General features: G+C 41.7%; 1 protein-coding gene across 1 annotated transcript in view; it reads left to right on the forward strand.

Annotated features, from left to right (window-relative positions):
* Positions 1-2461: 2461 nt before the first annotated feature.
* Positions 2462-13939, forward strand: part of epha4b (eph receptor A4b) — a 270004-nt gene continuing 258526 nt past the window's right edge. The window contains exon 1 of the mRNA XM_048604238.1: positions 2462-2584. Within this exon, the coding sequence (XP_048460195.1) occupies positions 2494-2584 (91 nt within the window). The 5' untranslated portion in view covers positions 2462-2493. The remainder of the gene's footprint in view (positions 2585-13939) is intronic.

Genomic DNA, 13939 nt, shown 5'->3' on the forward strand with positions numbered 1-13939 from the left:
GCGTTTAGTACCACTACCGCCTCCCACTTACTTGGCATGGAGCTAACATTATGGAGTGAATGAAGTCCGGTCCAATTTTGAACACGGATAGGTAGAGTCTGCCTCTTCTATCCCTTACCTCAGCCTTGTTACTGCACCCAGATTTTATTGTAGATAACTGAAAACAAGTACAACCATTTATTGTGTTTTTTTTCTTTTAAAAAAAATCATGATTGATCAAAAACGCCTAACGCTGCAGCTTAGCCTTTTCCCTGGAGCGGTGTGAGTTTAGAGATTCCGTCTCCGTCTCTCGACAGTCTGAAAGCTCAGCTCCCTTATGAAATAATGCAGTATTAATCACTAAAATTATCCTGCGTCGTGCAAAATTAAACCCAGCACCTTGAAAAGGAAACGACGCGATGCGATGCGAGAAGAAGCGTACACCAAAAGATCCGAAACCTTCCCCAATCACTATGTATAAGACAATCTCTGTAAAGGAGGTTAAACTGTTTCGGATCTTAACTCGACACGCCTCAATGTGTATCTTCCCTGTGTGAAGGGTTCAATCCTCAAGTCTGCTGTTGACAAATCGATGGTGAACGGAGCGCTGAGCCCTTGACACTTCAACAACAACCCGGACCCTGTGCTGATCAGAGATAGTCTCTGCTCCTATGATGCTGCTTGGCCTGCTGTGTTCATCCAGCCCTGCACCCTGTGCTGATCGTTCACTTCCTACAGCCCCTGGACCACCCGCAGGAACTCGAGCTGCAGTTGCAAATATAAGACACCAAGCATCGAAGATGCAGTAAAATACCCGGAACTTCAATTTAATGCTATCAATGTTGTGAGCGGATGTTTTAGTCGCATTTGCCATACCGGTTAGTAAGGAAACTGAAATTGTCCTGAAGCTCTTCACTTTGTGGAATCATACGACAGGGGACTGTGCAATATTCTTTCAATTTGAAATAACTTTAGTTTGGAATTCTGATTTTGTTTTGTTTTTAAGGTGAGCCACATCACATTCCCCATCGAGCTGGAAACCAGAGGGGCTGCCGTTGGTTGATTCACCTCAAGGTCATCCCAGGATTATTGACTAAAAGCAAAATACTGCGGATGCTGGAATAAAAACAGAAAGTGCTGGAGAAACTCAGCAGCTCCATGGAAGCAGTTAACAGTCCGAGTCTGTAAGCCGTTTCTCTCTCCCCAGATGCTATCAGACTTGCTGAGTTTCTCCAGCACTTGCAGCTTGCCAGGTTCTGCGTATTTTACTGTGACGACAATGCGCTGCATGTAGGATGTCGCAACTTTCATTCTTTTTAAGATACTACACCATCGACGGGCGAATGAGTCAATGTGTATTTTTCCTGTTAAAAAAAACCCCAAGGCACTATGAATATGTGAAGCGGAATTTTAAACACAAAATGTCACTTTAATGCAATATTAAATAGTCATTTTTACGAAGACCCAATTGGAATTGTTAACAGGATTCGAAGGTGCAAAAGTGCGTTTATCCTGTGCTTTAGAATAAATCAATTTATTTCTCCGGATAAAACCGCTATTTACTGATCAACCTGCTCGGATAGAGCACATACAGTGGGGAGTGGGGAGACTCGAATACGGACGCTCTAAGACCCTGCTTTTTTTTAAATTATGGAGCAGAGGTGCCTTTAAAAGGTTGTCACCAATCAGCACCTCTGAAGTTTGTTAGCTAAACATCGCAGGGAGCTGACGAGTCCCAAGTCAGTGAAAACGGGGAACCACACATACATACAAAAACAAGGGCAGTCGCAGTTGTACTCAGGGGAGTAACGCTCATGTGAAACAAAACAAAAATTTATGTTCAAATTAGAGGATGTCTCTTTAACAACCTGTCAGCTCGCCCCAAGTGACATTTTCCGACAGCGTACAAACACACAAACACCGTAAAGTCACTTCCCCAACATGTTCGAAGGATTTTTTTTAAAAAAACTCCAAAGATGGCTTCACATTTGTAAAATAAATTGAACTGACTTGATTGATTTTTTTAACCCTTGTTAAAGTTGTCGTAAAATGTGTGCAAAAACGAACGATGGTTATCACAGGCGCAGAGTCGATGCGGATACGGGATTTGGGAGTGAGGATTTCAGTTAATTCAATAATCCACTGCGCTAACAAGGCGAATGCATAGAATTAAATAGAGTTCATCCAACAGCCAGCTCTGCGCTTAACAGGACCCAGCTATTGCTCTGCCTGTCTCTCGTGTGCTTATCTTTAAGCGCACCTTCTCACAATGTGAACATCAGTGCATTGCTAACGCGGATGTTAAAGCGGAGCTGGGGCGAGGAGGAGGTGGCCGTGAGGGGGGAGGGAGGGATACCTCTTTAAGGTGGTGGCTGAGTGAGATCGCGCTGTTTGCCGTCTGATTGACAGAGGAGACGTTGACTTGGTGTTTCCTTTGGCAGCCTCTCGGCTCCCATCTCTCTCTATTCCTGCTCAGCAACTTTAAAGAGGGGATGCAGACCATAGCGGACTAAAATGGCTCTCCACTGGTGGATTTATCCCTTGTTGCACACACTCCACTTCATCCTCACCAGCGATGCCGCTAGGTCTTACCCAGCTAACGAGGGTAAGTTTCATCTTGGGCGAGCACTGCAATTGAAGCGGGGAGGGTGGGAGAGAAAGTTAATGCACGGGGATTTGAAATGTTTTATGATGAGTTTTTGAGACGCATAATCGCTGGAACATTTTCTGCGTTACGTGCCGGACTGGGACAAATAAAATTGCAAGGAAAGGAAAAGGGAGTTTGAATTGTGGTCTGTATGATGACACTGGATTCGAGTTGCTTTGAGAAATCTTGCGGGGGATTCTCTGTCTCACGCTTCCTTCTCGATACAGATGTAAACCAGACCATTAAGCTGGGCTCTAGGACTAATAATTTGCTGATGGAGCAGCAAGTTTAGCAGATGCAAGGAAGAAGTAACCTTGATGATAGGATATAGCGACAACTTGCTTTGGGTCATTTCCCTTGAGAACAGCTCTCACCAAATATATTTACCCACACGGTTGGGATGCTGCTTAATAGCACCACCTGGGATCGTGTTAACGATTAGGTGGCGACGGTGCATTTAGATTTCCACCATTAGATAGGTTTGGGCCAGTGTATGTTTTTTCTGCACGTATGCAGTGAAGTGAATAATTATTTCGCTCTGCGTCCGCTGAAAGTTGCTTGTCAGATCCGAAGTGTTTTCTGAGACCATAGTCACAGACGATACCTAGCAGGGAACACTTTTTTTTCCGATTCTGTTGGTGCACAGTGGCTCAGTGGTTAGCATTGCTGCCTCTCAGGGCTAGGGACCTGGGTTTGATTCCACCCTCAGGCGACTGTGTGGAGTTTGTACATTCCCCGTGTCTGTGTGGGTTTCCTCCCACAGTCCAAAGATGTGCAGGTTAGGTGGATTGGCCATGCTAAATTGTCCCGTAGCGTTCAGGGATGTGTGGGTTAGCCGTGGGAAATGCATGAATAGGGTAGGGGGTGGGTCTAGCTGGGAGACTCTTAGGAGGGGCGGTGTAGGCTCGATGGGCCGAACGGCCTGCTTCCACAATGTAGGGACTGTTCCGTGATGAGTAGTTCCCCAGCTCTTCACTACCCCAAGTGAAACACCAGGTGGCAGTCTTTCTCGTCTCGGGCTCAGCCGCTGCTGATTTGAATTAAGATTTAATTCTGTTCTGCAAACTTCTTAATTAAGGAGTTTTAACACGATCGGCCTCGTTTTCCCACCCCGACCACTTTTTTTTCTTTACAGTAACATCGCCCTTTGTCAAGCTGGGAAAATGTGTAACATTTTTAAGCTTTTCCTACACACTTGTAAACGTTTAACTTTGACCATTTTAAATAAAAGCTGGCGCAATGATGTTGGAGACATGTAGATTGGACATAGACCAGTACAGCATAGAAACAGGCCCTTCGGCCCACCCATGTTTGTGTTGACCATGATGCCATTCTGAATTAATCCCATTTGCCTGCACAGGGTCTTTATCCCTCTGTTCCCTGTCTGTTCGTGTCTGTCTGAATGCCCCTTAAAGGTTTCCCTGGTATCTGCTTCTCCTGCCTCCCCTGACTGACGAAGGCCAGCCACTTAGTGTAGTATGGCACTGAAAGGTCTTCTCAAAAGTGTTGAAAACCCACTTTTTTTCCCCCCTTTTTTGGGAATAAAATGAACTGACTCCCTGTCATCCATGATAAATCTCAAGTTCCCCACCTGAGATGGTGCCTCTTATTGGGATGCTATTTTCCAGAGGTTTGGGCTGTGTTATATCGTCTTGCTATGGGAGGGTTCTTGTGCAGTGGTAGTGTCCCTACCTCTGAGTCAGGGGGTCTAGATTCGAGTCCCACCTGCTCTAGGGGTGTGAGCTAACATCACTGAACAGGCTGGCTTCTGTGCATGTGGACATCCCAGTGTGTTAATAAGGGGTGAGTATCACAATTAAGTTCAGTAATGAATCCATCCTTTACCCATACATTCCAGCAGGGGTCACTAGACAGCATTGAAATCAGCTCAGCTTCCCACTTAACCAATTCTTCTTCTCTATATGCAATACCAAGGCTCTAAAGTCAATTGTGCACAGGTTAGGATCATCCTCAAAATGCGTCTGAATATCTTTCTCCTGTTCCCACAAGAAACAACTATATTTTTAAACTGCAGATTCTGACTTGATGTTCATCACATCTACATGAACAATATCTGCAGTGCCCTCATAGACTCATGTTTAAGATTAAGTGATGTGGGGAACGTAAAGTGTGTATTTCTGTTGTTAAGCTTCACAGTAAGTCATATTTAGAAATGGTTTATGTTTAACTGAGTTAACCTTTTCAGTGTCTCCTGCTGAATTGGAGATGTCATTTTACAACAATGACAATCCGTAGCTCTACATACCCAGAAGAGAAAAGCCCAGTGCTGTGGATGGGTCTAACAATGTTTGCAATGTGGTCAGGACCACTTGCAACTTATCTGGGCCTAAGTTTTAAAGAAAGTGTCTTTTTTTTAACCTTCTGACCCCAGAAAGAATGATGCCAGTAGTTCTGCTGCCTGAGAAGATAATTCAGTACAATCAGTAATCAAATCTGCCATCTTGCTGGTCTGTGTGGTTTATCAACACACAGGATGCTTTTATCTAGCTCTGTGGTTGAGATGCTCTGCTCTCAGGCTCAAGGCATAGTTAGACCAGCACACTGATGGAAGGAATGGATCAGTCAACCTTTTGCATCAGCTAACATATTTAGCAAGAAAGGCTTTATATTTATACAGTGCCCTCCCACTTCTTGGCTGTAATGGGTTTTAGAATACTATGTGAAGTACTTTTAAAGTGTCAAGTCATCATAGGGCTGTTCTCTCATTGGAGAGAGATGACTGGTGGTGATTTAACCTGAGGGTCACCATGCCTCGGGTGATAGGAGAGTCCTTCATGGTAACCTCAGCTGGTGTGGGGAAATGTTGGTATCACACTGCTTCGCAACCCAACTGTCTAGCCAACTGAGCTAAACCGACTCCTTTCAAAGTGTAGTCGCTGTTTAATGTGGGAAATATGGCAGCCAATTTTCTGCACTGCAGGGTCCAAACAGCAGTATAACAATGGCCAGATAATCTGCTTCTTAGATGATGTTTCAGGGATAAGTGTGACCAGGCCACTGGGGAGAAGTCATCTGCTCATCTTCACAATAGTGCCATGGGTTCTCTTTTGTCCACGTAAGAGATCTGACTGGGCCTCAGCTTAATAGCTCATCCGAAAGATGACATGCCTGATTCCCAGGACTGCACTGGAGAACTAGCCCAGATTTCAAATGCAATTCTTCTGTCATGCATTTGGATAATAGAGAAGATAATGAATAGGTTTGCACGGGGCGACTGGCAGATAACAAGTGATAAAACATTGACATTACAAAAAAAATTCAAAATTTCAAACTTTGCAGTATTTTACCGGTAATAACAAGTGATCTGATGGTTCAAAAGGAGATCCACCAACATTTAGAGAGAGTTAGGGGGAACCGGAGAAGAAAGTGAAATATTCAGAAATAGTTTGGCTGTCAATATCTTTTCTCATGAAATATTTGTTAAAGATTCCACAAATGTTCCATGTCCTTTGATCTCTTAAAGCTGACACTTTTCTGTAGATCTCCAACTGTGTGAAACTTGATGGAATCTCATGAAAGAGCAAATGTAGCTGCAAAAGAGAAAAGTGAGCAGAATGAAGAGGAATAATAGAAATAATGTCCTTGGGGATGGGAAGTAAGAGATGAATGTGGTACTTCTTTCCAGCGTACTCAAGTATCACAACACTTTGTCCTAGTTCAATAAACAAAATCATTTTTTGTCTTTGTTGTGCTGTTGTTGATAATTAGAGGAACAAGTTTTAAAAAAAAAAAATTATGGCTCAGTGGTTAGCACTGCTGTCTCACAGCGCCAGGAACCTGGGTTCGATTCTACCCTTGGGCGACTGTCTGTGTGGAGTTTGCATGTTCTCCCCATTTCTGCGTGCGTTTCCTCTGGGTGCTTCAGTTTCCTCCCACGGTCTAAAGATGTGCAGGCTAGGTGGATTGGCCATGCTAAATTGCCTGTAGTGTTCAGGGATGTGTAGATTATGTGGGCTGTGGGGGGATGGATCTGGGTGGGATGCTGTGAAGGTCAGTGTGGACTTGTTGGGCCAAGGGGCCTGTTTCCATGCTGTAGGGATTCAATGATCTATACTGAGCATATGCACATTGATGTTCCCCTTCACCTCACAAATCACGAATTTATAGCAAAACAAGCAGATGACGTCAGCCATTGACTGAGCAGAGTTTCTTGAGGCCAGTCGCCAGAACTTTAGCACCAACCTGCTCTGGAATATTCATTTGATTGGATTTGGACCTATGTATATATTTGTGTTCTGCCATGGCTGCATCAGATGGAGAGAAAGTTTAACAGGTCGTTTTTATCTAGTTGTATCCGCAATACTCGACTGCACTGATATCAATGAGGTAGCGCTGTGACTTTGCAGGCAAGGCTTTTATTTAACTGTTCCTTGAAGATGTTGGCTTGTCACACCCAGGCTAATGTGCAGAGTACGCCCACTTGGGTAAAGGATGGGTGTGCCAACATAAGTTGTTCACCAACAAGAGCCAGTGAACAAATCTGAGGAGTCTGGCTTATCGTTCCCTCTTGCTCATCCTGGGGGCCTGCTGATCAGGCGTAATGTCCCTGCTGCAGAGACCAGCTAACTCAACAGACAGCAAGAGAATCAATTCAGGCACAAAAACAGAAATTGCTGGAAAAGCTCAGCAGGTCTGGCAGCAGCTGTGGAGAGAAATCAGAGTTAATGTTTCAGGTCGAGTGGCCCTTCCTCCAAATAGTTCTTTCAGTTCTAAACAATTCAGGGACTCTGGACTCTGTGACTCTTCATAGTCCTTGAGTGATGTCTTTACCCACAAAGGCATTGGAAAAGCTCTCCTTATTTCTGAGCAGTTCTGAGGAAGGGTCACTGGACCCAAAACATTAACTCTGATTTTTTTCTTCACAGAGGCTGCCAGACCTGCTGAGCTTTTCCAGCAACTTTGTTTTTTTTTTCTCCCTATTTCTAATTCCCTTCACAAAATGATCTTTATAGAAACATTGAATAACACAGTATAGGTTAATCATGTTTATGCTTTGCCAGACATACAGCTGATTGCAGCATTTTGACAATAACTTCAATCTATAAAGCAAAGATACATAATGGATCTCTTGAATATGGGCACCAAGTCTAAACAGGAGAAGTTAGTACAAGTAATTTAACAAATGGTGAAAGTGGTATTTTTCAAGGGAGGGTCCTAAAGGAAGAGGGGGAGTCAGTAAGACAGAGGACTTTAGGGTACAAACTCAAGTGAGAATGGCTCAGTATCCCATTACACAGTGCAACCTCACATTTAATTCTCCAGGATGATATGACCTACCAACATAAGGTTAGGACTACACATGGTCATTGCTTTCCCATGATCCATCGCACAGTTTAGGTTTCTAATTGGATGCATTGTTCTGTAAAAATGATTTCCTCATCATACCAATTCTAAAATGAAAATAAGGAACAGCTCTGCATATGAAGCGCGTCACATTTAGCTGATGTGATTTCTGCTTAAAGTGCAATGGTGTCTCAATATGTTCGATTATGTAACTGAACTCTAATACATATGCTTCTTTTAAAATGGCCTCTTATGAATAGGAATACTGTACTTAACTTTTAAAATTTGTAACTGTAATGTGCTGTCTATAGACCTTCGAAAGATTATGTTAAGGGTGTCGAATTTATTTATTGAGATGCCCAGATGCTTGCATTAATGCTAATGGATACACTCAGACTTGTGCACAAGCTTTAAATGCTACCAGCCCTGTTTTCTTTTAATCAAGCTATATCATGGCAACTGTAAGGAAGGTGGGACTTGAACTCGGGCTTCCCAGCTCAGAGGTTGAGCATTACCATTGCGTTACAAGAACCCTTCACCCATTCTCCCCCTGCATGCCCCGTGCTAATCTCCTTGAACATAATTTAAACATAGATCACAGATAACTTGGTTCCTCCAAACCACACACAACTTGAACTAAAAATGCTGCTTGTTTCTCACTCCTGTATGTAACAAACTTGGCAAAACAAGAAATGAGCATATAGAATAATTAGATTAATAGAGGTAGAAACATCAAAATCTTGCAGATACTATCTGTTTTGAATAAGCGAAATAGCCAGTTTAAAATTGTATCACAAACCAGCCATCCAGCCAACTGAGCTAAATGGCTCCATTGTGTCAGAGTGCTGCCAACAGTGTGAATTCAATTCTTGTACCAGCTGAGATCACCACAAACGTCCTGTCTTCTCAACTTCACCCCCTTGCCTGAGACATGGTGACCCTCAGGGTTAAATCCCCATAAGTTGTCTCTCGAATGAGAGAACAACTGCATGGTCCAACAGGGGTACGGTGACTTTAGCATCACCTTTCTACTACTTTAATGTGGGGGTGGCATAGTGGCTCAGTGGTTAATTCCAGCCTTGGGTGACTGTCTGTCTGTGCGGAATTTGCACATTCTCCCTGTGTCTGTGTGGGTTTCCTCTGGGTGCTCCGGTCTCCTCCCACAGTCCAGAGATGTGCAAGTTAGGTGGATTGACCACGCAAAATTACCCCTAGTGTCCAGGGGTGTACAGGCTGGGTGAATTAGCCATGGGAAATGCAGGGTTACTGAGATGGAGTGGGTCTAGAGGGTTGGTGTGGACTCGATGGGCCAAATGGCCTGCATCCACACTGTAGGAATTCTATGATTCTGTAACTGTAACAATAATGTGGAAGGGAGGTGGGGGGGGTAAGAGGCAGATATATAGGCCAATGACAAACGGTCCATCTTCAGGAATGAATCTTACTTAGTTTGATTTGAAATAATGAGTGTTAATTAAATAAATAAGTAAGACATAGTTGTAAAGACCTGTTCACATTCTCAGCGTGTCACAAAGCACCATATCTTGTGTCCAGCAAAACAGTACAAACAGCAAATCACTCGTTTTGTTAATGTTTGGTTGAGATAAACATTGAACAAGCTCCAGCATAACATTTATCATAGCAGGCTCTCCTTTTCAGGCAAAGCTCTATTTGCTTTTCCTTCAATAGTGTCAAGGGTTCCTTTACATTTACCTGAGATGGAACCTTGGTCCAATGGTATCTCCAAAGTCAGTGCCTTCAATAGTGCAGCGTTCCCTCAGTACTACACTCAACCACAGTGCTGTTTATTTTCTCAAGTCTTTTATTTGGGGCGTCATCCATAATTTGACTCAAGGGATGAGACTCAAGGGATGAGTGTGCTGCCATGGAATCATGTCAAATAATCACGGACGTTATCCTAAGTATCTTTTATATTCTTCCATTCATGCCATACAAAAATCTCACATCTATGCTAACCTGGCATTTACAGCCGTGCAAATGCTGGTTTCGGATATTACCATTTTACTTCTGGGACTGAGTTTGAATGCAACCCAAATCGATTGAATTCCATTCTCAGCTGTCTGGCAACAGTTTTCACAGACCCTTAGTGAAATGAGTTTGGGCAGTTTCAACTCATTTCCCAGTGAGCACCTCCGTATAAAACCTTAATCCAACACTAATTATCTTTAATTGGATAATTCCATGTCTGCAAAGGGCAGCCTGCTGTGGAGAATGGAAATTCTATGCTGGAGACTGAATAATAGGTGTAGTTTGCTAAATGAATTCTACTACCATACTGACCGGTTTTCAAACTGAGATCTCTGAGTCTCTGTTTCCCCCCCAACCCCCAACCTCCAACCAAAACACAAACATGAAAATTGTAATGGCACCTGGAGCCAAGTAAATTTATTATCAAATTTCTGAATTTATTGATGTTATAAACTGATTCTATTTCTGCTAGATGTTAATAAACAAATGTAATCTCCAATGATGCAGTTACCCCTTCTGGTAATTGGATTTTTTTTTCTCCCCTGGACGTAAGGACAGGTGTATCAACAGAAGTGTAAAAATCCACTGTACACCCAGAGCTGTCTGGATTTAGAAATAGTACTTATGCTAACAAAACCAGTGCAATAGGGATGTTAAAGGCACTGTTAAGCATGTTTGAACATCACTAATCTTTTTAATAGACTTAATATTGGTGATTTGAGGCATGTTCAAATTGATAGAATAGGGATTTAAGCTTAATATTTGCACCATTTTCCCCTTCCTCTAACTTTCTGCTAATTCAATTAACCCAATTAAATTGGTTAATTCTCTTAAATTATTCAAGGATAATTTTCTTCCAATTACAGTAGCACCTTAACAACCAGCAATGCATTTTAATGTGATAGTGCACAAGAAACTTGAATTTTTTTTTAAATCATCATCATCATATTATTATTGTTATTATCCTGCTTCTATGTAGACACTGTCTGCATCAGGTATCTTGGATGAGGCCCAAGTTTATGTTCAACTGGGAAAGGAGGAGTGCACTGACATCAGTAGCAGGCAGAGTAGAAGATTCTTAGGAAAATGATTTACTCTCATTTGGAAAAGAATGGACTCAATAGTGATAGTCAGTGTGGCTTTGTACAGGGGAGATCTTGACTCAAATTTGACTGAGTTCTTTAAGGAAACGACCAAGATGATTTGGGGGCAGTATATATAAATCATATGGATGAAAATGCAAGTGGTATGATTAGCAAGTTTGGAGACAACACAAAAACTAGTGGAATTGTGGATAGTGAGGAAGGTTGTTGAAGGATACAGCAGGATATAAATCAGCTGGAAAGTTGGGCAGAGAAATAGCAAATAGTTTAATCCAGAGAAGTGTGAGGTTATGCATTTTGGGAGGCCAATGCAAGAAGAAAGTCTACAATAAATGACAGGACCCTTAAGAGTGTTGATGCACAGAGTACCTCGGTGTGCAAGCTCCCAGAAAGTGGCAACACAAGTGGATAAGGTGGTAAAGATGACAAACGACAGGCTTGCCTTCATTGGTCAGTGCATTGAGTGAAGAAGTTGGCATGTCGTGTACAGCTGTATAAAACTTGAGGCCACATTTGGAGCAGTGTGTACGGTTCTGGTCACCATACCAGACTTGTGCAAAAGTGGTTTAACAGGATTTTGCCTGGATTGGGGTCTATTAGCTATGGTGAGAGGTTGGACAAACTTTGACATTTGAGGCTGAGGTCGGGGGGTGACCTGATAGAAGCACAAAATTATGAGAGGTATGGATAGGGTGGATAGTTAGTCTTTTTCCCCCGGGTAAAATGTCAAATACTTGGGGGCGTAAGATTAATGTGAGAGAGGAGAAGTCTAAAGGAGATGTGTGAGCCATGTATTTTTTTTTAACACCGAGGGTAGTAGGTGCCTGGAATGCACTGCCATCGGAAGTAGTAGCAGCAAATACAATAGCAATGTTAAGGGGCATTTAGGCAGATACATGAACAGACAGGGAATAGAGAAGTATGGACCATGTGCAGGCAGATGGGATTAGTTTAGAATGGTGTTGAGGTTGGCACAGACATCATGGGCTGAAGGGACTATACTGTTCTATGTTCTGTGTCACTGGTCCCACTATGCCATAGGTTACAACATAAGTTTAGAAATATTTTGCCTCAATCCCAATATGTTCAATTGTAAGTTTTATGTATATCAGACTTTGAACAAGATATCTATTAACCATATTTCTTCTAATAAGCATGAGGTTATCCACTGATTTATGATGAAACACAACCCATTCAATGAAGATGCAGAATTGGTTAATGCACACTTTGAATTAAGAAATGCTTTCTCTTTTAAATAGTCTAAAATACACACAAATGCATACATACAGACATACTCAGGTAGTGGGGGACAAAAGGATTTCTGTCTGCACAGCTTCACTCTAAAAGGAAAAAAACACTTTATTGCTAAGGATAGTTATTCTTGAAGGCAATATTGGTAAAGCACAGAATGTTCTAAATTTTTGTTGATCTGGTGGTCTTGCATAAATGCTTAAATAACCAAACATGCACAGTTGTGTCTGGGCGTTTGGCAGACACAGCTTGCTCAATAAATGCATTGCTCAGAAATTCACACACTCTTCCAGAAGAACAACCTGTTTCATGCTGAGTGCACCCACAGAGATGTTTCAGAAACAGAAGACAAAAGCTGGACATATTGTTTAAGTGGCTTTCCCCCAGCTGATTCCAAACAGAGCCAAACCTCCTAGACACACACTGTTCAAAAACGATTGCTATGAAAGTCAGGTAGGTGACATTTGAGAAGTGGGTTCATGTAATTGCCTGAAATTACTTGATTTCCAATAAGCCTTTTTTTTAAAATTTGAATTTAAAATCCAAGGTTCTCTCAATAACTTTGTTTTTTTTTAAAGACAAAATATAATCCATAACTTTGTATAGGACTTGTAATGGATCCACTTTTCCACAATTCTTAAACTCAAGTCCTCAGGAATGATGAAGCAACTTCAGGACATTGAGTAAGTTCAAATAAGAACATTGTGGTATTAGATTTCCATCTTGGACTTCCATAAGTTATGTAAGGTGTGCTGGGAGGAATTAATTTGATCGACATTCCCTTTGGATTTGGAATGGATCAGTAAAACATTGAAATTCTGAACAAAATAATTTTAAAATGTCTAATCCTAACTCGAGCAGACTAATAATTTCAAATTCATTTTGTTATTTAATTAATTTTCAATTAATGATAGATAATTTGAGAGATGAAAAGCAATTAGCTCAAACAAATTGGACAGAAAGATCATCAGATTAGTTCGTGCACAGAAAATGCAAGATGTTCAAACAGGATGTGATTACAATACAGACTTTTGTAAGCAAAAAGAATAAGTGGTATAAAGTAAACTGAAAACATTGTTAAGGCAGATGTATATGAACTTTGTTAATGAAAAAGTTATAAAATGAAGCTCAGTTTAGATTCCGGTAACATGTCAAGGTTGCAAATTGTATGAATTGATTTGGAACAATGATATGGTGGAAGATAATCCATTGGCAAGATGTATATCAGAAATAAATGGAACCAAGGATGAATCCTTGGGAACTTTAGAGCAGAAACAGAGGAAGGAGCAAGAGGAATGATTGCAAGAGATGCTCTGGTTTTATTCCGAAGTAAATATGGAACCTTGTGAAGGCAATGTCATGCACCTGGCCAGGAGGAGATCACTGGAGAAGCCCTATTAAAATTGTGGAAATTGCAAAGAGGGATAAAGCAACACTCTTATACTAATAGAGAATGTTTCCATTGCTTTTGATGTGGCTATTTTGCTTGCTTTAAGAAGTGAAGATAGGCTGGAGGAACTTAAACGGTGAGTTATGATTGGGATGCATTAAAATGCTTCATGTTTTAACATCTGTATGGAGTCAAACTAGCTTTAGTCTCCAAAGTAAAGCTCCATGATGCTTTCCTTGAAACTCCTTACTTAAAGCATTTGAGCTATGCACATTC

Source organism: Rhincodon typus, chromosome 13 (genome assembly GCF_021869965.1).
Source record: "Rhincodon typus isolate 14 chromosome 13, sRhiTyp1.1, whole genome shotgun sequence".
NCBI lineage: Eukaryota > Metazoa > Chordata > Chondrichthyes > Orectolobiformes > Rhincodontidae > Rhincodon > Rhincodon typus.